This window comes from Macaca fascicularis, chromosome 10 (genome assembly GCF_037993035.2).
Source record: "Macaca fascicularis isolate 582-1 chromosome 10, T2T-MFA8v1.1".
In the NCBI taxonomy this organism is placed as follows: Eukaryota; Metazoa; Chordata; class Mammalia; order Primates; family Cercopithecidae; genus Macaca; species Macaca fascicularis.
Window position 1 is genome coordinate 31,966,304 of NC_088384.1, and position 21,776 is coordinate 31,988,079.

The 21,776-nt window shown below is 58.8% G+C and overlaps 2 protein-coding genes across 5 annotated transcripts; one reads left to right on the forward strand and one right to left on the reverse strand.

Moving 5' to 3' along the window:
• Window positions 1-363: 363 nt before the first annotated feature.
• LZTR1 (leucine zipper like post translational regulator 1) lies at window positions 364-18,322 on the forward strand. Of its 4 annotated transcripts, none has more exons than XM_005567907.4 (21): window positions 364-638; window positions 1,096-1,158; window positions 4,190-4,246; window positions 5,935-6,014; window positions 6,441-6,549; window positions 7,526-7,609; window positions 8,347-8,404; window positions 9,634-9,773; window positions 10,853-11,054; window positions 11,427-11,582; window positions 12,011-12,121; window positions 12,877-12,969; window positions 13,139-13,234; window positions 13,319-13,484; window positions 13,773-13,942; window positions 14,089-14,245; window positions 14,965-15,091; window positions 15,182-15,331; window positions 15,941-16,046; window positions 16,131-16,211; window positions 16,477-18,322. In XM_005567907.4, exons 1-21 carry the CDS (start codon window positions 439-441, stop codon window positions 16,591-16,593), a joined length of 2,523 nt encoding a protein of 840 aa, XP_005567964.3. In that variant the 5' UTR covers window positions 364-438; the 3' UTR covers window positions 16,594-18,322. The 4 variants fall into 4 exon arrangements, with proteins under 4 accessions (XP_005567964.3, XP_005567966.3, XP_005567965.3 ...); XM_005567909.4 differs by having other exon boundaries at window positions 14,134-14,245; XM_005567908.4 differs by having other exon boundaries at window positions 13,322-13,484.
• Window positions 18,323-19,022: 700 nt separating this feature from the next.
• THAP7 (THAP domain containing 7) lies at window positions 19,023-21,344 on the reverse strand. Its single transcript, XM_005567910.4, has 5 exons — window positions 21,305-21,344; window positions 21,051-21,130; window positions 20,478-20,633; window positions 19,888-20,028; window positions 19,023-19,675 (listed from the first exon to the last, which is right to left on the reverse strand). The coding sequence occupies exons 2-5, from the start codon at window positions 21,128-21,130 to the stop codon at window positions 19,123-19,125; spliced, it is 930 nt and encodes a 309-aa protein (XP_005567967.2). The 5' UTR covers window positions 21,305-21,344; the 3' UTR covers window positions 19,023-19,122.
• Between the last annotated feature and the right edge of the window lie 432 nt (window positions 21,345-21,776).

Genomic DNA, 21,776 nt, shown 5'->3' on the forward strand with positions numbered 1-21,776 from the left:
CCTTGGGGAGTCCCGGCAGCGGCAGACGATCCAGGCCGGAGCCATGCGCAGATACAAGGCATGCTGGGAACTGCGAGCCAGCCGCGGGTCTTCGGGCTTCGTGGGCCTGGGAGGCGCCGGGAAGAGCAGTCGCGACGGGGTTAGGGACGAGACACTGCATTCACTGGAAGGGACAACCTGGCGCCAGTACATAGCCTGAAACGCTCCCCAGAGAGTCCCACGCTTGCTGCGCCGTCCCTAACTGGATCCAGCACTCGCCCGCGGTGTCTTGGCAAGCGCTAGGCTTGTCGGGAAGAGCGGAAGGGCGCAAGCGCGGCGCTGGCCGGAAGTGCCGAGCTGTCAGCGCAGGGCTCGCCGGGAAATGTGGTTCCTCCAGGCGGCCCGGGGCGGTGGCCGCAAGTTCTGCGGACAGCGCGGCCGATCAGGCGTGGACCCGGGATGGCTGGACCGGGCAGCACCGGGGGCCAGATTGGGCCCGGGGCCCTGGCAGGCGGCGCGCGGTCCAAGGTAGCCCCTAGCGTGGACTTCGATCACAGCTGCTCGGACAGTGTCGAGTACCTGACGCTCAACTTCGGGCCCTTCGAAACAGTGCATCGCTGGCGGCGCCTCCCGCCCTGCGACGAGTTCGTGGGTGCCCGGTACGGTGGGCTTCATGGGGTCCTGAGGACAGGAAGGGCGATCTGCGAGAGTCCCAGGGCGGGGTCCAGGGCGAGGCCGGTGCGTGGTGTCCTGGGGTAGGATCTGGTAATGAGGGGGATGGTGCTGTACAGGACGCTGTTCAGGGCAGGGGAGAGAGGGTTCCGAGGGAGTCCCAGAGCCCGATGACCTGGGACAGAATACTAGAACTAAGTTGTGTTTGTGGATATTGAGCTGGGGTCCCAGGTGCTCTGAGGTGGGGTGAGGAGTCCAGAAAGTCCTGGAGCCGTGTCAGGGGTCCTCACTTGCAGGGTGATTGGTGTTATCTTAGAAGATGATCGATCCTAGCAGTTGAGAGGTGATATCTAACTTCTGTGGCAGCTCTCCTGCTTAGTCCCATTCCTTAGGTGCCCCCCAGGAGGGTCCTGTCCTTACCGCCCTCCACTCCTTTCTTTCCAGGCGCAGCAAGCACACAGTGGTGGCCTATAAAGATGCCATTTATGTATTTGGTGGAGACAATGGGTGAGTGAGTCTGAGCATCAGTGTTTGGACCAGGTAGGGAGAAGTACTGTGGTCAGGGACTGGGCCTGCCCAGCTCCATTACTGTCCTTTCAGATGTTAGCTAGTGCCTCTAAGCTTCAGTTTCCCCATCTGTGAGATTCCTTGCACTCACCTCCCTGGTCGTGGTGAGGATTAAATGAGATCTTGCACTCATGATCCTCAGCACAGCTTCCAGTGGGTGGCACTTGCTCAGTATGTGGAACTGTCCCTCTTCTGAGTAGACGCAGCCTTGAAAGAAACACAACCACTCTTGCGGCCAGCCCTGCCAGGCACTTTTCTTTCCCTGGGCCTCATCCGGTATGGAGGACACAGTTTTATTTATTTCATGCATTTTTCACTTTTTGTGAGGGTTTTCCCACATTGCTGCAAACATTCAGGCAACAACATGATGTTTTGTTGGTGGGCACACCTCCTTTCACATAAACTGTCTCCAGTTAAGTTGTGGCTGGTTTCCTTATGCAGAGGGTGGAGTATTTGCACATGACCAGTTGTCCTATTCCTGCCTCTCAGCCCCAGGACCTGGCATGAAGTCCTGGAAAAGCTGGCTTCTTTTTTTTTTTTTTTTTGAGATGGAGTCTCGCTCTGTCACCCAGGCTGGAGTGCCGTGGCCGGATCTCAGCTCACTGCAAGCTCCGCCTCCCAGGTTCACGCCATTCTCCTGCCTCAGCCTCCCGAGTAGCTGGGACTACAGGCGCCAGCCACCTCGCCTGGCTAGTTTTTTTTGTATTTTTTTAGTAGAGACGGGGTTTCACCGTGTTAGCCAGGATGGTCTCCATCTCCTGACCTCGTGATCCACCCATCTCGGCCTCCCAAAGTGCTGGGATTACAGGCTTGAGCCACCGCGCCCGGCCAGATATAGAGCTGGCTTCTTATTGGCTCTGCAGCCTTGGTCCTGCAGGCCTCCCTGGGGGGCTGGCTTGAGGATGGTGGGGTAGTCTGAACCCCACCAGGATCCGCAGACTGGGCAAAAGAGCCTCCTTGGGCATGGTCCCCTGGCTTCAAGCCTGCCTTCCTCCCACTCTTTCCCCAGGAGTAGCCAGTGGGGTCCATTTACATATGCAAGTCAGAGTGTGTTCCTCTTTGGCTCATCCTCCTGTGATGCCTCCCTGCCTCTCTGAGTAAAAGCCCAAGTCTTCATGAGAGTCTGCTGCTCCTCTGCCCTCAGTCTCTCACTGCGCTGGGGCTGCACTGGCTGCCTTGCTATGTTTGGATTGTACCAAGTGCCCCTTTGCTCAGGCCCTTGCACTGCCCATTCTCTCCTCCTACCTTCCTGCCCCTCCTCTGATGCTTCTTGTGACTGAGGCCTTCCTTGGTCATCTGGACCAACTAGAGACCATTACTTCCCCTCCATCCCTCTTACCATCTTCATTTGTTCCTGAGGCACACAGATGTTGGTTATTATCCATCTGTTCAGTCAAGGCAGGGCCTGTGCTCCTTTTACTATTGTAAAAGAAAACTCAATAAATGTTTGTCAAATGAAGGAATGAAATAAAGAAGAGATGCCTACCCACAGGCGTTTACTGGAGCCTTAATGAGAACCCTCCAAACCAGAAAAGGCTTTGGTGTCCAGTACAAGGCAGCAGGTGGGAAATGGGGGACCTTCATCCTCAAGAGTGTCAGTAACAGGTAGTTTGTGTGACAACTGTGTAGCAATAAGCAGAAACATTTTTGCTGCCGTGTGACAAAGAAATAGGATACAAATTTGTCTCACTCTAGTCTTAACTTTATAAAGACTGAGTACAAAGAAAGATGGCCTCCTGCAGCACGTGGGGCAAGTGAGGGAGGGAGGGGCGATATCACAGTCACCACCAGCTTCTAGGCTCCTGGCTTCCTGGCTGCATGGCCTCAGACACAGCCTTTGAACCACTAGGTATCTCACATCCATTTCACAGATGCACCCGCTGGTGCAGACTAAGACGGTGCAGGAGGCACCCAGCACAGGCTGGGCGTGAGGGGTGCTGGGCTCCTGTCAGTTTGCCCTTCTTCCCAAGGGCTGGGTAGTAATATGCCAACTGGTTGTATTAGGTGGTCCAATGACCAGTGAATTTGTTTTCTATTTAATTGTATCTTTAACATGATTATTACATTGGCTTTTGCAATAAAGAAATGGCAGGGGCCAGGTGCGGTAGCTCACACCTGTAATCCCAGCACTTTGGGAGGCTGAGGTAGGAAGATCGCTTGAGGCCAGGCATTCAAGATAAGCCTAGGCAGGAAAGCAAGACTTCGTTTCTATTTTTTTTTTTTTTTTGAGATGGAGTCTTGGTCTATTGCCCAGGCTGGAGTGCAGTGGCACCATCTTGGCTCATTGCAAGCTTCGACTCCCGGGTTCAAGCGAGTCTGCCTCAGTCTCCCCAGTAGCTGGGATCACAGGCGCCTGCCACCACGCCAGGCTAATTTTTTGTATTTTTAGTAGAGATGGGGTTTCACCATGTTGGCCAGGTTGGTCTTGAACTCCTGACCTCAAGTGATCCACCCACCTCGGCCTCCCAAAGTGCTGGGATTACAGGCACGAGCCACTGAGCCCAGCGCATTGACTCTATTTTTTTTTTTAAAGCAGTGGCAGGAAGATCAGAGAGAAGTAAAGGGCCTCCCATGAAGCATGGGCAAGTGCTTGCATTGTGGGGTACAGCCTCAGAAGAAGGGGATTGGGACGTGTGAATAGGGGTTCTGGAGGCTAGGGTGAGGTGTGAGGGTGACTCTGGCCTTTGGGCCATTTTGTGCCTGCTGGTTGGGCTCCTGGTGGCCACATTCATGCTTTGGTCCTGACCCCAGGCAGGCTGGTGGCTGCCTGTGTGGCAGCCCTGGTGCCCATGTCAGTTGGGGAGCCTCCTTTGTGGTCACCACTCTTGGGCATCAGCTGGTTGCCTGGCTGTGTTAGTGACCCAGCCCAAAACAGCCCCCTCCTCTACCCTGGCTACATGCAGTACCCATCTCTGGGGGTCCTGCAGAGCAGACCTGGCTAATGCCACCCTCTCTTCCGACTGCCTTTCAGGAAGACCATGCTCAATGACCTCCTGCGGTTCGATGTGAAAGACTGCTCCTGGTGCAGGTGGGTGGCCCCGTGCTCCAGGGCCCTGCCTTTCCTCCTAGAACACAGTGGCACAGTTCTGGGTCCCAGTTGCTAGCAGAGTCTCTCTCATCATGGGAAGCTGGAAAGAAGTTTCCAGGAGGAGACAACCATGGCCCCAGGGATGCCACACCCAGAGCCACCCTGTCAGGGCTGAGGAGATGAAATAGTTGCCCAGCATCTGCGGCTGCCAAGCTGGGCACACAGGGCGGCTCTCTTCCGGGCGCCCACCTCTACCCTGAAGCTGCTGCTAGTGTGGGTACAGAAGTTGCTATGTCATTTCTCTCATATGTGATTTTGTAAGATAGCTAGTAGTTAAAAATTAATTTTAAAAATCATTCTGAAGGCTTCGCAATTATTTGTCAAAAGTTGCTTAACTATAAAACTCAGAAAAAGAGCAGCCCCAGGTCAGCAGTGTAAATGGATTTTGAATTCAGTACATAAAATGTAAAGGCAGGGCACAGGGGCCCATGCCTGTAATCCCAATGCTTTGAGAAGCTGAGGAGGGAAGCTCCCTTGAGGCTAGGAGTTCAAGACCAGCTGGGCAACAAAGTGAGACCCCGTCTAGAAAGATAGACATATGATAGATAGATAGAAAGACAGAAAGAGAGATGATAGATAGATAGAGAGATAGATAATAGGTAGATAGCTAGATGATAGGTAGATTAGATAGATGACGTAAATAGTGGATAGTTGATAGATGACAGATCAACAGACAGATGATAGATGATAGGTAGACAGATGATAGATTAGATAGATAGATAGATAGATAGATAGATAGATAGATAGATAGATAGATAGATAGATGGATGATGGGTAGATGACAGACGATAGATGACAGGGAGATAGATGATGGATAGATAGATTATATAGATAGATTAGATGATAGATGATAGATAGGTAGGTAGGTAGATGATGGTTAGATAGATAGGTATTAAATGAAATTGATGGACCCCATGCTGTAAGACGCTGCACTGCTGCTGAGAGCAGGAGTATGGATGGTCCTGAAGTAGCATGAGGACCTGGTCACATTCTGTGAGTTGAATAAGCAATTTACAAAATATCTACCACTTGATTCCATTTTAAAAAATTCCATGGAAGCCTAAGTATGCATAGGAGAGGGGTGCAGGGAAGACCTCAAGGTGTTGCCAGAGGTTTTCTGGTCATGGGAATTTGCATGAGCTTTAGTGCCTATTTCGTTTTTTCCTTATTGGTGAGGTGTTTTTTTTTTTTAAGTTTCTATGATGAGACAGGTGTCACCTTCAAAATACAAAAATGAAACGTAGCCGGGCGCGGTGGCTCACCCTGTAATCCCAGCACTTTGGGAGGCCGAGGCGGGCGGATCACCTGAGGTCAGAAGTTCAAGACCAGCCTGGCCAACATGGTGAAATTCCGTTTCTACAAAAATACAAAAAACTAGCTGGGCATGATGGCAGGTGCCTGTAATCCCGGCTATTCAGGATGCTGAGGCGGGACAATTGCTTGAACCCAGGAGGCGGAGGTTGAGCCGAGATGGCACCACTGTACTCCAGCCTGGGTGACAGAGTGAGACTGTCTCAAAAAAAAAAAAAAAAACAAGAAAGGCAACACAGGGATGCAGGGCCACCCTGTGAGGGTGTGGACCTCATGGGTGACGGCCGCTGACTCTCACCACCTCTGTGCAACCCCAGGGCCTTTACCACTGGGACCCCGCCGGCCCCCCGTTACCACCACTCGGCCGTCGTCTATGGGAGCAGCATGTTTGTCTTTGGTAAGCAGCCTCTTGCCTCCCAGGGGCTGTGTCGCCCCCGAGGCCCACAGACACCCTGCCCTTCTGCAGGCCTGGGGCGTTTGTGCTCGTGCCGTATACAGCAGGGGCTCTCTGTTCACCCTCGGCTTTGTCTGCCAGTCCTCTGAATTCTGCGCTGGATCTGGGACCCCTTGCCCTAACAGCCCTGAACTCACAGGGTTGGGTGTCTTTCGGTGTTGCTGGGCTGTGGCTGGGAACAGTGTCCCGCTCATCTCTGCGTCCCCAGAGCCCAGCACGGAAGCAGGCGGGCAGTAGGTCCTTCTAGGGCTTGTGGAGGGAGTCCTGGCTTATGCATGTTCAGTGGGGCCAGATTCTGGTCCACCTTCCAGGGTTTTAAATCTTCAAGACTGCCTTTGGGTTTGACAGTTTCTCACTCTCTTTACTCAGGGGGTTACACTGGGGACATTTATTCCAATTCTAACTTGAAGAATAAAAATGACCTCTTTGAATACAAGTTTGCAACTGGCCAGTGGACGGAGTGGAAAATTGAAGGACGGTGAGAAACTCTGCAGAAACATTTGGGACAGGCGGGGTTCTGGGTGGCATTGGATCTGGGATCTGTGCCCTGTTGCCTCCCAGATGAGGACCCTGAGGGCACACAGTAGCGGGGAGCTTAGGGTTGGTGGAATATCCCCCAGTGCAGCTGTGCATGGCCTGCTACCAGCTTTTAGATTCCCTCCTTTCAGAAGAGACCCAAATGGGCCGGGCGTGGTGGCGCACGCCTGTAGTCCTAGCACTTTGAGAAGCTGAAGCGGGAAGATCACTTGAGCCCAGGAGTTCAAGGCTACAGTGAACCATGCATGCCTCACTGCACTCCAGCCTGGAAGATGGAGCAAGACCTTGTCACAAACAAATTTTTTAAAAAGACCCAATGGGCTGGGCGCGGTGGCTCAAGCCTGTAATCCCAGCACTTTGGGAGGCCGAGACGGGTGGATCACGAGGTCAGGAGATGGAGACCATCCTGGCTAACACGGTGAAACCCCGTCTCTACTAAAAAATACAAAAAATTAGCCGGGCGAGGTGGCGGGCGCCTGTAGTCCCAGCTACTCGGGAGGCTGAGGCAGGAGAATGGCGTAAACCCGGGAGGCGGAGCTTGCAGTGAGCTGAGATCCGGCCACTGCACTCCAGCCTGGGTGACAGAGCGAGACTCCGTCTCAAAAAAACAAAAAAGACCCAATGTACTGCTGATGGCGCTTCTGGGGTCCTGCTTTTTGAGTACCCCCTTTGATATTTTGGTGGCACCTGGGAGAAGGTTCTGTGCCTCTGTGGCTGTCTGAATTCCTCTTCAAGCCTCCAGTCGGCCTCTGAGGCTGTTGCTTATTCCTAGTGCCTTGTGGAGGCCCTGAAGCCCCAGCGTCGGGCGGATGTGGCCATGCAGCCTGGCTGTGGCCCCTGCACTGACCGTATGGGACTGCGAGGCTCAGGTCTGTGCTGGGCGGCCTCACTCCCTCCCCTCTTCCCTCACACTTCAGGTTGCCAGTCGCTAGGTCGGCCCACGGGGCCACGGTGTACAGTGACAAGCTGTGGATCTTTGCTGGCTATGACGGCAATGCCAGGTGGGTGGTGGTCCGGCCTTTGCACCCCACCTCCGACTGCACAGAGACCGGAGGAGGCCATCCTGGCATTTGAGGGCTTAGGCTGGAAGAGCTCTGCCTAGTAGATTTTGAGTGTCACTGTCCAGGGGTTTCTTGGGAGGGGGACAGGGAAAGAGGAGGATGGGCAGATGGAGGTGAGGACCACTGGGTGGAGCCCCATGGCTACCTCAGTTGCTCGGGTGAGGATCCTCAGCCAGGAGTCGCCGTGCAGGGCTGAGTCGGTGGGCGGATGGGCGGTGCCCAGGCTCAGGCCCAGCCCTGGTTCTTGCCCAGGCCAAAGGCCTTTTCCTCCTTATTTTAGAAAGTTGGCTTTGCTCTCTTTTTGTGATTACAAAAGTAGCATGTGCTGGTTTCCCAAAACTTCAGCATCATAGAAACTCCTAACAATGCAGTGATGATGGTGGTGTCTGTGATATCTGTGTCCTCTCCCTACCCAGGAGGGACACAGCTGGCCTGCCACACTGCCCCAATGTCATGCATGAGAGTACTTGTTCTGTCTGGGCCGGGCAGGGGGCCCAGCATGGCAGGGATTTGAGGCAGTGCCTGCCACCCCACACAGAAGTTCCCGCCTCCTGGCCGCACAAGTCCCCTACCCTGTGTGGGGGTGGGGGTCCTCCCTTCAGCCATCCCTTCCAGCCAGGACTGGCCCACCCTGACAGCCAGACCCAAGGGGTCCTCACTGGTCTGTCCTAATACAGGTTGAATGACATGTGGACAATTGGCCTCCAGGACCGAGAGCTCACCTGCTGGGAGGAGGTGAGGGGCACCGGGAGCCAGGGTGCAGGTGGAGGAGGTGAGGGGCGCAGGGAGCCAGGGTGCAGGTGGAGGAGGTGAGGGGCGCAGGGAGCCAGGGTGCAGGTGGAGGAGGTGAGGGGCGCAGGGAGCCAGGGTGCAGGTGGAGGAGGTGAGGGGCGCAGGGAGCCAGGGTGCAGGTGGAGGAGGTGAGGGGCGCAGGGAGCCAGGGTGCAGGTGGAGGAGGTGAGGGGCGCACGGAGCCAGGGTGCAGGTGGAGGAGGTGAGGGGCGCAGGGAGCCAGGGTGCAGGTGGAGGAGGTGAGGGGCGCAGGGAGCCAGGGTGCAGGTGGAGGAGGTGAGGGGCGCAGGGAGCCAGGGTGCAGGTGGAGGAGGTGAGGGGCGCAGGGAGCCAGGGTGCAGGTGGAGGAGGTGAGGGGCGCAGGGAGCCAGGGTGCAGGTGGAGGAGGTGAGGGGCGCAGGGAGCCAGGGTGCAGGTGGAGGAGGTGAGGGGCGCAGGGAGCCAGGGTGCAGGTGGAGGAGGTGAGGGGCGCAGGGAGCCAGGGTGCAGGTGGAGGAGGTGAGGGGCGCAGGGAGCCAGGGTGCAGGTGGAGGAGGTGAGGGGCGCAGGGAGCCAGGGTGCAGGTGGAGGGAGGTGGGAGGCAGGCAGAGCCAGGCTGGGGGTCGAGGCTGCTTTCTTCCCCTTGCAAAGCCCAGCCTTGACCTGAGCCTCGCTCTCCTCCCTGGTGACCCGCAGGCCTTCATGACCAGTTCCTCACTGTGGCTGCGCAGTGATTCGAGCCTTGGTGTTTTAGATGGGCAGAGCGCCATGTGTGTGAGGGATGTGGTTTTGCTTTAATCCACCCTTTATTTCAATGCAGTGAGGGCAGTCTGCTATCTAGTGTTCTGCTCCCTGAAACTCCCCCTGGGATTGCTTTCCCCTTTAGAAACATGGAATTTATTTATTTATTCATTAAAAAAAATTTTTTTTTTCTCAGTCTTCTGGGCATGAAAAACATATGGGTTTAGCCGCTGCTGATTTAACCCTGACGATTTTAGCCCTAGCTGTTCACAACTGGGCCCCCTGAAGTGGAGGAGACAGGGCTATGTGCTGCTCGAAGACAAATGAATCTGTGAACCCTCATCTGGGGAAGTTTCAAGAATAAAAGCAGTCCCATCTCAGCAGTCTTGAGCGTGGTGAAATGTGAGTGGGCCCTGGGAGGCCAGGGCTGAGCTGTTCTCTCCCCCATGCAGGTGGCCCAGAGTGGCGAGATCCCCCCGTCTTGCTGCAACTTTCCCGTGGCCGTGTGCCGGGACAAGATGTTTGTGTTCTCCGGGCAAAGCGGAGCCAAGATAACCAACAACCTCTTCCAGTTTGAATTCAAGGACAAGACGTGAGTACTCTGGCCAGTGGGGTGGAGGGAAGATAGTCAGCGCCCCCGAATCCTTGAATGTGAAGGACGCCCCCTGCACCTGGTGGCCATAGTAACCATCCTTCTGAGCTCTGCAAACAGCAGGAGGTTCCAGCCTGGAGCAGGGATGTGCAGGTCCCCAGGATATGGCTACAGTTTAGCAAGATAGGGCCTGGCAAAGAGGCCCCTGACTAGGCCTCCCTCTGACTATGAAGGACATCCCCTTCCCCGTGAATGGCTTGGTCAGTGCCACCAGTAACAAACGTGCCCTGCATAGATCTCAAATGATGGCAGAAGACCAGAGGGGCCTGCAGGTCCCCAGAGGTCTGGCCCATGCTGCCCCTGGCTGCTGGCCAGCCCTTGACCCTGCAATGAGGCTGCAGGAGAGGGCACAAGGAGTGTGAGCTGCAGGTACAGAGGGTTTGGGAAGGGACTTGGGAGCTTCCCTGGAGGCCACGGATGCGTGGGAGGATGGGCAGGGTGCCCCAGGACGAGGGAACCTGTCGAGGGCCCGGGGCTTAGCAAGGAGCCAGATGGCATAGCCCTGCCAGGCCAGGATCTGTTCTGAAGTCTTCAACTAACTTAGCAAAAGAGGGGACTTGCTGGGAGGTACTGGGAAGCCTGGGAGGTGGAAGGTGCTGGAGCAGCATCAGGATGTAGGGTGCAGGCAGCTCCCAGGATGGGGACTCAGCTGTGGGGATGGTCTGACTGGGCAGCATGAAGATGTGCAATGGTCTCTGCACAACTTCACTCCCCAGAGAGCAGGACTGCCTGGCGGGTCAGATGCCACCCTCCTGCCCATCACTGCTGCCTGCTCCATGGGGAGACAGGGGAGCTCCGGCAGGACCCCACGGTGGGCCACATGGAACCAGGCAGGGCTGGTGCCAGTGCTGGATGGGGCGAGGGGTGCTCAGCGCAGGTGTCTAGGCCTCCCTCTGGACCCTGGGCTAGTCACCGTAGGGGCTGCAAGGGGACCTCCCAGTGAGGGCCTGCTGTGGGGAGGCCCTGAGGGTGAGCAGGAGGCCCTGTCCCAGCATTGGTTCACTGTCGTGTACCCCCAGGTGGACACGCATCCCAACTGAACACCTGCTCCGGGGTTCCCCACCACCCCCGCAGCGGCGCTACGGGCATACCATGGTGGCCTTTGACCGCCACCTCTATGTGTTTGGGGGTGCGGCCGATAACACGCTGCCCAATGAGCTGCACTGCTATGACGTGGACTTCCAGACCTGGGAGGTCGTCCAGCCCAGCTCCGACAGCGAGGTGAGGGCTGCCGGCTGGACACCAGTGGCTCCTACCCTGCTCCCACCTTCTCCCCAGCTCCTCACAGCTTTGGGGCCACTTGGGGTTCCAGACAGCTACCAGGAGCAAGGCCAGGACACCTGGGCCTCAGCCCTGGATACCTGCCCCAGCCTCCAGCCCCAGCTTCACCCCACAGCCTGCAGGTGGTTAACGCTTCACACCCCGTCATGGCTGCATGGGGCTGCCGTGCTGCAGACCTTTCCTGGGAAGCCCACAGGCATGTGGCTCTTCCTTCTTTCTGAACCCGCTCTCAAGGCCAGGATGGTGGGGGTCTCTGGGCACCTACCTGGCCCTTGCCAACTGATCTCATGCCCACGTGTCTCTCCTCCTCAGGTCGGTGGGGCTGAAGTGCCTGAGCGAGCCTGTGCTTCCGAGGAGGTGCCCACCCTGCCCTTTGAGGAGCGAGGCGGCTTCAAGAAGTCCCGAGATGTGTTCGGCCTGGACTTTGGCACCACCTCAGCCAAGCAGCCCGCCCAGCCCGCCTCGGAGGTACAGGCTGGGACCCTCATTAAGACTCCATCACCTCCTGAAGCAGGTCCTGTGATCAACCGCTCTCACACATGGGGAGACTGAGGCCCAGAGAAATACTCGCTTGGGGTCACACTCCAAAGGAGGTGCAGGGCCAGGAGCCCTCACCCTGCTGGCCAGGCTGCAGCTTTCTGGGATGGGTGCCACATACTGGCCCGAGTGCCCCACCCACTCTGAGGGTCCCCATGGCCCGTCATGCCCCACTCGACTACATGGGTATTCAGGTCCCGCCTGTGTCTGTGGTTGCACCCAGGGGCCCTCCTCCCTTGGGGACCCTGCCCCCTGGCCCTTCATGGCCATGAGGTGCCGCGTCCTTGCCCTTACCTGGCTGCACCAGCCCCACTGTGGAGGCTCTGCCCCCCATTCCACCCTGCCTTCTTGTCCCCCAGCTGCCCAGCGGGAGGCTCTTCCACGCGGCTGCTGTCATCTCGGACGCCATGTACATCTTCGGGGGCACGGTGGACAACAACATCCGCAGCGGGGAGATGTACAGGTTCCAGGTGTGGGGCCTGTGGGCCTGTAGGAACGGCTGGGTGGACGGATCCCCTGTGATGGGAAACTGAGGCCAAGTCGGGGGCGCGGGGCTTATCCAGGCCATTGCCAGGGCCACACCTGGCGGGATGGAATCCTTGGGAGGAGCCCTGTGGGCTGAGGGTGGGCTGAGGTGGCACTAAAGTGGGCAGCCTCCATGCAGTGGGGCAGGCGGATGGCACTGGGGCTCACAGCAGAGTCAGTGGAGGGAACCGGGCCAAGCTAGGCTCAGCACCAGAGCCTCACAGGCATCACAGCCTGGCCCAGGGCAGCCAGGGCTGACAGTGGCTTGTGCTGACAGCCCCTTCCCAGGCCTGGAGGAACAGGTGGTCAGGGCAGGGACTCACAGCCACAGTGAGGTCAGGGCCGGCTTCCTAGAGGAGATTGGGGTGGTGCTGGTGGGGGCCAGTGTGAGGATGCAGGTCCAGGCAGAGTGGAGACGGCAGAGCTCTGCTGAGGCCTGGGCCCCAGCTGAAGGCAAGAGGCAGGGGAGCCCTTTCCTGCTGTGGAACTGGCCGTGGACAGTTGCAGGTGCCGAGGCTGGAGCCAGGCTGTATTTTCAGGGTGGGGTGGCGGCGGCTTTCTCTCCTCAGCCAGGCCCACCTGCCTTCTGGGCCCTGAGGGTCAGCATGGGCCAGGTGGGGACCTCAGGGTCAGCCTGCGCAGCCACACTGGGGCCACTCTGCCATCCTCAACATCTAGCGTCACTGGGCCCCTCTTGCAGTTCTCCTGTTATCCTAAATGCACGCTGCACGAGGACTACGGGCGGCTGTGGGAGAGCCGCCAGTTCTGCGACGTGGAGTTCGTGCTGGGTGAGGTGAGTGCCTGTCCTTGCACCCTGCTCTGCCTGCTGTGCCCGGGTAGTGGGAACTTCGCCCCTCAGAAAAACAGCTGCTGGCGTGGTGGTGTTGACCCTGGCCGGCTGGGTCTCTGTTCTCTGGGGCGAGGGTCCCATGCCCTCTGCCAGTGCATTATTCTTTGTGCAGAAGGAGGAGTGCGTGCAGGGCCATGTAGCCATTGTCACAGCGCGGAGCCGCTGGCTTCGCAGGAAGATCACGCAGGCACGGGAGCGGCTGGCCCAGGTGAGGTGCCTAACCGCCCCGCCCGGACCTGGCAGCCATGCCTGTTGTCCACTGGGGTGCCCGTGAGCTCCCTTCTCCCCATAGAAGCTGGAGCAGGAGGCCGCCTCAGTTCCCAGGGAGGCCCCCGGCGTGGCTGCTGGTGGGACCCGGCCGCCCCTGCTGCACGTGGCCATCCGGGAGGCCGAGGCCCGGCCCTTCGAGGTGCTCATGCAGTTCCTTTACACCGACAAGATCAAATACCCACGGAAAGGTCCGCCTGGGTGGGGGTGGAGCAGGATTGGTGTGGGCTGGGGTGCGGGCCGCAGAGCCAAAAGGTGGGTGCTGCCAGCCCTGCCTTACTGATGGGCCCCCTGAGGCTCAGAGGCTGCAGGTCACCCTCATTACCCATGATCACTGCCACTGGATACCATCTGAGTCCCCCGAGGCCTTGCTCCTACCTAGTGGCCCCAACCCACACTCTTCCATGCGGAGAGCCCTGTGCCCTGTGCCCCGCCCTCCCCTCTCCGGCGCCCTGAGACTCGGGGGCTCTGGGTCGCAGGCCACGTGGAGGATGTGCTGCTCATCATGGATGTGTACAAATTGGCACTGAGCTTCCAGTTGTGCCGCCTGGAGCAGCTGTGCCGCCAGTACATCGAGGCCTCCGTGGACCTGCAGAACGTGCTGGTCGTGTGCGAGAGTGCCGCCCGGCTGCAGCTGAGCCAACTCAAGGTGTGGGGTGGGGTCAGCACGATCGGGGTCAGATGGGGTGTGCTCAGGCTTTGGCCCCCTCCCTGCCCACCACTGTGAGCCCCTCGCCCAGCCTGGGACCCTGGCTTGACCCTGCCTGCCTGCCCGCCTGTGCCTGTCTGCCCCAGGAGCACTGCCTGAACTTCGTGGTGAAGGAGTCCCACTTCAACCAGGTGATCATGATGAAGGAGTTCGAGCGCCTCTCCTCGCCGCTGATCGTGGAGATTGTGCGGCGGAAGCAGCAGCCACCCCCTCGCACTCCCTCGGACCAGCCAGTGGACATTGGTAGGGAGCCCCGTTCCCCTTCCCTCGGGGCTGGGAGAGATGGTGTTCATCTGTGGCAGGAGACTTGGGAGCCATGGAGAGCACCTGCCAGGCCCTTGGGGTGGGGGTGGGTGCCATGGGACCCCAGAGTGCTCTCCTGGGTACAGGGCAGAAACAGATGGAGGCAGAAGCCCCCAACCCATGGGGCTTGCCACAGTGGGCTGTGTCCTGGTGAGCTGGGATTTCCTGAGCCAATTTCTGGGGGTGGACATGGGTACCTCTTTTGGGCTGGGATGTCAGGTCTGATGGCCCAGGGTCACAGTGATCAGTCACTGGACTTCTCTTTGCTTGTAATGTCACAGGCCCCTTCATTCCCCCAGCTCTCCTTGGGGGTCGTGCTGACCCCAGTTGCTGGCTCTTGGTGACATCTGCCGGCACCAGAGGCCATGCAGTGGGCCTGGAGGGGCTTGATCATGAGGGCAGCGAAGGGGGCACAGCAGGCTGGGTGGAAGATGAGACGCTGGGTGGTGGGCTGTGTTCGGCATAGTGCTCGAGTTGGCCAGGGCGCTGAGGGAGGACAGAATGTGGCTGATGGTGCCTCAGGGCCAGAGTGAAGCCTTCTGCCTGGGTGAAGTTTTGTTCAGAGCGGCAACATGGGCAGATGTGCAGGAAGATAGTGCCATGGCGCCCCAAGGCCAGAATTCCAGGCTGTACCTGCTCAGGGTCCCTCCCACCCCCAGGCACATCTCTGATCCAGGACATGAAGGCATACCTGGAGGGGGCGGGCGCAGAGTTCTGTGACATCACGCTGTTGCTGGATGGGCACCCACGGCCAGCCCACAAGGCTATCCTGGCCGCCCGCTCCAGGTGGGTGGGGGCTGGACGGGAGGGAAGGGTGGGCCTGGATGGTGTCTTCGTTCTGCTGACAGCCGGGTGCCTGCCGCTCATTGTCTACAGCTACTTTGAAGCCATGTTCCGGTCCTTCATGCCTGAGGACGGGCAGGTGAACATCTCCATCGGGGAGATGGTGCCCAGCAGGCAGGCCTTTGAGTCCATGCTGCGCTACATCTACTACGGCGAGGTCAACATGCCGCCTGAGGACTCGCTGCATCCTCACTCCCCAAGGAACTCCCAGGTCCCCACCAAGGGGTCCTGGCACCCACCTCGGGTGGCTTTGAGGCCCGCTTTCCTGCCCCAGCTAGGCGATCTGGGCCCAGCGCCTCCCTCCAGAGGATTTGCTGGTGCCTGGAGCTGGGCCAGGTGCTCTCCAAAGCAGCTGGCAGCTGGCAGGGAGGGGTTTGCAGCCAGGAGGAACCAGTGGGTTCCTGACCCTCACAACTGCCCAGAGGATGGGGTGGGTCATTGTTTTGTGTGACAGTTGAGCACAGACATGGAACTACTCCTCTTATGTCACTTCAGTAGGGGTCCAAACATGGAGGGTCACGATGCCTGTTAGGCTTGCAAGGCCATGGAATTGCGCTGCAGATGTGCAGACAGTATTTTTCTGGGGAGGGGATTCATGGTATTTGGATCCTCAGTGGGGCCTTTGACCCACTGAGTAGTTCAGAATCCATTTAGAGAGCATGCTGGCGTGTGGGCTGGATTGGAGTCTGGCCCCTGGTGGGCTTGGGGCTCCACCTGCGCCCCTCCCTGTCCTTCCCTGGGAGGGTGTGGGCGGACCAGGTTCCTTTGGTCAGCTCCTTAACCAGGCCCCAGCTACTTGTTTGCGGCCCCCTACTACTACGGCTTCTACAACAACCGGCTGCAGGCGTACTGCAAACAGAACCTGGAGATGAATGTGACGGTGCAGAACGTACTGCAGGTAGCCCCCCAGCCCTGTGCCCACGGCTGCAGCTCCCACTGAGTGGGTGAAAGGGGCAGCGCCTCAAGGTCCCTGCCATTACAGATCCTGGAGGCAGCCGACAAAACGCAGGCGCTGGACATGAAGCGGCACTGCCTGCACATCATCGTGCACCAGTTCACCAAGGTCAGGGCTCTGGCCTCCCCTTCAGGACTTGCTTCCCCTCAGCAGTGGGCACGCCCAGGCAGGGAGGGGTGCCCAGGCTCTGTGGTCCCCTGCAGTGGTGGGTCCTGGGGGTGAGCGAGCAGAGCAGCCCACCACTGGCTGCACCTTGCTTCATCCTTGGGACTAGCCTGAGCCCCGAGCAGCGTGGGCCCCAGAGGGCTCCACTGCCCACCATGGCCCTTATGTGGATCTGGTCCCATCTCCTTCCGGCCTGCTTGCCTTGCAGGTCTCCAAGCTGCCCACGCTGCGGTCGCTGAGCCAACAGCTGCTGCTGGACATCATAGACTCCCTGGCCTCCCACATCTCAGACAAGCAGTGTGCAGAGCTGGGCGCCGACATCTGAGGCCCTGTGGCGCCTGCCCATTGTGAAGAATTGCCGTGCCTGCCTGCCCTGCCCACTGAGAAGACTACTGGCTATGCGTCTGCCTATGGCAGAGTGGGTGCACCTGCCAGGCCGAGAGTCGGGGTGCCCAGAGCCTCCAAAGAGAGCTGAGGGGATGTGGGGCCCCAATCTCCTCAATTCACTGAAGACACAGGTCCCACAGAGAGCAGATGATAGCAGATGATGAAGCAGACCCCCTCCCCTGTCATCACCCTCTCCTGATGTGATGTGGATGTGAGGCCACGGCTCAGTAATGGGCTCACCACCTGGAAGTGGGGAGAGACCTTGGGCCTCCCACCCAGTGGTGCTTGGCCTGGCTCCTATGGCCTGGGTGTGTTGTAGACCCAGGCACTGGGGCCTGTCACCAAGGCTCCTCCAACATGCGGGAGGCTTAGCAGACTTGCGCTGCACCATGGAATCTGCCTGGGCTGCTCCTGTCCCGCCCACCCTCACTGAGATCCATGTAAGGGGCTCTTTTTCCCACCCGGAACTTGTGAGTGTGGACCCATGATGTGTGGGTCTCACCTGACTTGAGGTGAATTTTGGAGTAAGGGCCCTGAGGTCAGCTCCCAGGTCAGTCGTGCTGGGCCAGGCCTGGTTTTCACAGGGGCTGAAGGATCCCAGTCCACCTGTGTGCATGTCAGGGCTCAGCCGGGACGAAGCCAGCCAATCCTGCATGTCCCTTGCTGAGTATTCTGTCACAGACAAGCCTCCATTAAAGCCACAGCAGTGCTACCTACCACACACACCTTGCTGGCCCAGCCAACACTGCTGGCCTCAGCCCCTCGGCCCTCCTGCAGCCGAGGACTGGCTCTGGAGCCCATGGCTTAGCAGATCCCCAGATGTAGGTCAGTTGGTCTTACCTGTCTCTATCCATGCTGTCAACTGCCCCCACCTGGGGTCACCCAGTCACACTAGGGAGAAGGACTATGAAGGCATCCAGGCTGGCCCCTCCCAGGGGAATCCTGGAGGCCTGGGGTGGGCTCCTGCTCCTTCTGCCCTGCCTTGCCCCTGCACTGTGGTCTTGGCTCCTGTGGAAGGCAGGCTGCCCTCTCGCCCTAGTGAGGGCCCCATGTGAATCCACTCTGATGCTGGGGAACCAGTGCTCCCTTATTGGGAAGAGGATTCCAGGACCCCTTTTTTGTCGTGGCTGCCATGAAGCCACAACTCACCTTAGGGAAGTGACCTGCTCTCCTCTGGCTGTATGCAGGTGGAAGGGGGCCTTGAGTGGCAAGTTGCTAACAGGAACAGATCCATAGGCAGCCTGCAGGCTAGGAAGTGGCCTGGTTCAAGATGAGCTGGGAACAAGAGAGGAGCGAGCAGGAGCTAGGGCAGAGGCTGAGCCAGGAGGCCCATGCAGTGATGACACAGCAGGCCCAGGACCATGGCTAGGAGGTAAATGTCAGCACCTGGAAGTGGAGTGCAGGCTGGGGCAGCCAGCCATGTGGGCCAGGTGCATTCACTCAGAGTGGGGCCACAGAGCCACCTACCCAGTTTCCACATGTGGCTCCTGCCACACCCACAGGGCAGCCTCCTACAAATCCCTCTCCTGGACAGGTCAGCCCAGAAGCCTCCTTGAACTAGTCTGCAAACCCTGCTCTATGCTGACCCTTGTCGCTAAACCCTCAACTGTCTCTTCTTGACTTATATGAATAAATGAAATTATATGCCAAGGGCCCTAAAAAGCAAATTTTACAGAATTGTGTGGCAGTTTCTGGGAGTAAAATGAATTCAGTTGTGCTCCTTGGCAGGGAGAGGCCATGCTTGCAGTGAGTCACCCCACACACAGAGCTGTTGGAGAATTACAGCTGCAGCAAGGCCTTCCAGGTTCTGGGAGTTGAAGGAAAAGGATGCCGAGGCCAGAACCTGAGGGCTTGTCTCCCAAGTTCTAGCCACCTCTTCCTAGATTTCCAGGGGCTAGCTTGTTGGGGCTTCACTACCTGCTGACATGCCCCAGGAGGCTGATGACTGTCGTCGTCGTCCCTGTTTTTCGAATAGAGATGGTAGTGAAGGGGGACGGGGAGAGGGTTGCCCTGCTTACCCACCAGGCTGATGGGGCCTGTGGACAGAAGCCTGTCATGCCCCTGCTTGAGAAGCGAATCTGGACTGGGTTCCAGAAGTGTTCTCAAAGGGGCTGGCTGGTTTACGTCAGGGCTGTTTCAGATCCTATGGAAAGAGCACCTGGAGCTTCAGAGAACCCTGTGGGGCATGGAGCTGCACTAGCAGGGCTGTCTGCCACCAGTAGCTCTGAAGTGTGACAGCCAGGCTCTCTGTTCTCCTTGGCAAAGAGCTTGGACTGAGCCCTCTGGAAGCTGCAGCCACTGTCTGGGACAGCAAGCTTAGTACTCAGAGGGGCTCCAGCCCCCAGCTGAGCCATACAGCAGGCCCTCTGTCTAGAATCCGCTTTATTATGGCACCTGGTGGGATCTGAGGGAGGAAGAGGCAGCAGCCTTGCTGGGCAGCCCCTCAGTCAGTCCAGCGGCACCTCCCTTAGGCCATGCTGCTGCTCAGCTGCATGGCAAAGTCCTGCACATGCTCCTTCAGAGTCTGGCGGGCATCCGCCTGTGCCCTCTTCTCCCGTGCCCGCTCCTGCTGCAGCTTGGTTAGTCTCAGCCGCAGCCGCTGCTCCCGCCGCTTGCAGGCCTGCAGCTGGCGCTGGGCCTTGTCAAGGGCATCAAGGGCTGCCTCAGCTCGTCGCTTCCAGAGTAAGGCGCTGCCCACCTGGTAGCTGTGTTCATTCTGGATGTAGGCTCCAGCGGGTGGGGGCAGGCGCAGCATATAGGCTGAGGGGGAGACTGGCCGTGGCTCGAGAGGGGAGGGCTGCCGCTCTGGCGAAGGCTGGGCACTGCAGCCTGCTTCATCTGCCTGGGCACCCAGGGGGCCCAGTAGGTCTGAAAAGGGGCTGCTAAGGCCAGGCTCCAGCCTCCCTGCTGGGGAGGCCGGCAAAGTGGCAGGTGCTGAGGCCTCTTCCACAGGAAAGCAGGTGACATCAGCAGGTGGAGGTGGAGAAAATGGAGTTGTGGGCCCTCGGCCTTCGGAGCAGCTAGTAAGGGGGAAAAGAGATACTGATGGGCTAGGCTGAGGGCTTGCCAGACCACACTCCACCAGTCCACCTGATCCCCTTAACGCCCAAACCCGATCCACAGATTCTGTGCAGCAAGAACCCTGTCCAGTTAAGACTGCTGGCAGACCCCCTAGGGCCCAGTCTCTCAGCCTAGGGGTAGGAGTGGGGCATCCCCCACCCATACCACATACCGCTTCCTGCATCGTCTGAGTCGGCTGACTTCAGGGGGGCCAGGTGGATAACTGTGTCCTTTGGTTTTGGTTGTCCTGCGCAACTTGGAGAAAGACTCAAATATGGTGGGGACTGCCCCCTCCTTTAGCCTGTGATATCCGCTGTGGGGAAAAGCAACCCAGATGAGCTGGAGAGCAAGTGCTGCCTCCCCAGGCCAATCTGCCCCCAGCACCAGCGCAGTGGGAGGCTGGAAGGCACCGCGCAAACAATAAGTCTGGGGAATGCCAAGTCAGAGCCACACCAATCGCTTCCCTGCAGGACCCCTCAAAGTCGAGGTGCGTGGAAAACCTGCACAAGCAGAGCTGGGCTGACCAGCCAAAAAGAATTCTTTGATTTGTGGACTTGCTGGCAAGATTGGGGCTCTGAAAAATCCTCTCTGGAAAGGCTCATGTTTTTCCCCGTGTCACGGCACAGTGATCCTGGGGGTGGGTCTCACTGTACAGAGCTGGGAAGAGGAAACAGCCCCCTCGGACGCAGGCTGCTCAAGGGACTTCAGGACCTGCAGCTGTCCCAATCCGCCCGAGGCCCCACGTCCTACCCCAATCCTCACCTGATTCCCACCAGCTCAAAGCAGTTCTCCTCAAAGTGTTTGGAGCAGAAGTAGATGTACTCGGATGCCGGGTCCCACAGGCCCTGGCCGCTGGGGTCCAGCCGCTGGCAGTTGGCCAGCCACAAGCCTCGCCTCGGGTTGTCCTTCTTGGGAAGTCTGTGGAGCCACAAACCCGTGAGCACCAGGCTGTCCATAGCCCTGGGCTCATGCTGCCCAAGCTCCCCAGGGGGAAAACGCAGACCCAACACGCGCCGCCACGAGACCTCCCTGCGACCCCGCCAGGTAAGCACCACCGCCCCGGCACAGACGAGGCAATGGGAGTCTCGAGAAGAAAAGCAGTTTCCTCAGCGTCGTCTGGCAGGTAACAGAGTGGGGCACGTCCAAGCCGGCTAGACTTCCCGTCCTCCCCGTCCCGACTGCATTTGGTCCCGCGGGGACCGTCCCACTCCGCCTCCCACCCACAGGTTCAAGCCTCCTCAGGATCCGAGAAAGGCGCGAAGCCTCTACGCAGTTGCGGCCCGAGGCGAGCAACGACTAGCGCATGCGCACGAGAACCCGCGCACGCGCGCTGACCTGTGGAAGGAGATGCCGCGGTTGCGCGTCTCGCGCGTGTCCCGTGTGCAGCAGCCGGCAGCGGAGCAGTGACGCGGCATCTGGGGAAGAGGCGGGAGTTAAGTCGCAAGCGGCTGTCCGGGCTTCCAGAGGAGCCTCGCGCCTCTAGCCGCCGCTCCTCCCCAAAGGGCTCTGGCCCGTCGGGGTGTCCCCCGGCCCGTTGTTGCCCCAACCCCGTCCCAGCCGGTTTCTTGACTTCTGTCAGCGGCACTCACGGTCTGGCCATTGCTGCGCCGCCGAAGTCTCGCGAGGGGTAGCGCGCGCCGGAAGTTGGTACCATAGAGACTGGAGAGCTGGAGGAGCTCCGCCGCGGGGCGGGGCGAGGTCCTAGCGAGCTGGGTTCGGAAGCGGCGCGAGTGTGCGAGTCTCTGTTGCGCCCGCGTCGTCCTAGCTCCTTGGACTACCAGTGTTGTCGCCCATGTGGGCTTCTCTTTCGTCGGTTCAGGCCTCACTCTTCTCCGTAAACACTCCGGCACGATGAAGCGGCCCCAGTGTACGGGTCGGCCCGGGAGCGGAAAGCTGCAGTGTCCTGGGAGCCTCGAAAGCCGCGGGGGCGGCAGCTCGCTTCCGGAAGACCTCTGACTGACGAAAGAAAACGGGGCCTGGGACGCTTGCACAAAAGAACCCGACAAAAACCAGAGCCGGCACTCACTCTTGTACCGGGGAGGTGGACTTGAGGGAGGGCAG

Coding starts and splice junctions, on each gene's coding strand:
- LZTR1 (XM_005567907.4), top strand. CDS start 439: ATGGCTGGACCGGGCAGCACCGGGGGCCAGATTGGGCCCGGGGCCCTG. Junction 8,405..9,633: donor AGCTCACCTGCTGGGAGGAG/GTGAGGGGCACC, acceptor TCCCCCATGCAG/GTGGCCCAGAGTGGCGAGAT. Junction 16,212..16,476: donor TCGTGCACCAGTTCACCAAG/GTCAGGGCTCTG, acceptor CTTGCCTTGCAG/GTCTCCAAGCTGCCCACGCT.
- THAP7 (XM_005567910.4), bottom strand. CDS start 21,130: ATGCCGCGTCACTGCTCCGCTGCCGGCTGCTGCACACGGGACACGCGC. Junction 20,029..20,477: donor TTTGAGCTGGTGGGAATCAG/GTGAGGATTGGG, acceptor TTTTCCCCACAG/CGGATATCACAGGCTAAAGG. Junction 19,676..19,887: donor CTCAGACGATGCAGGAAGCG/GTATGTGGTATG, acceptor CCCCCTTACTAG/CTGCTCCGAAGGCCGAGGGC.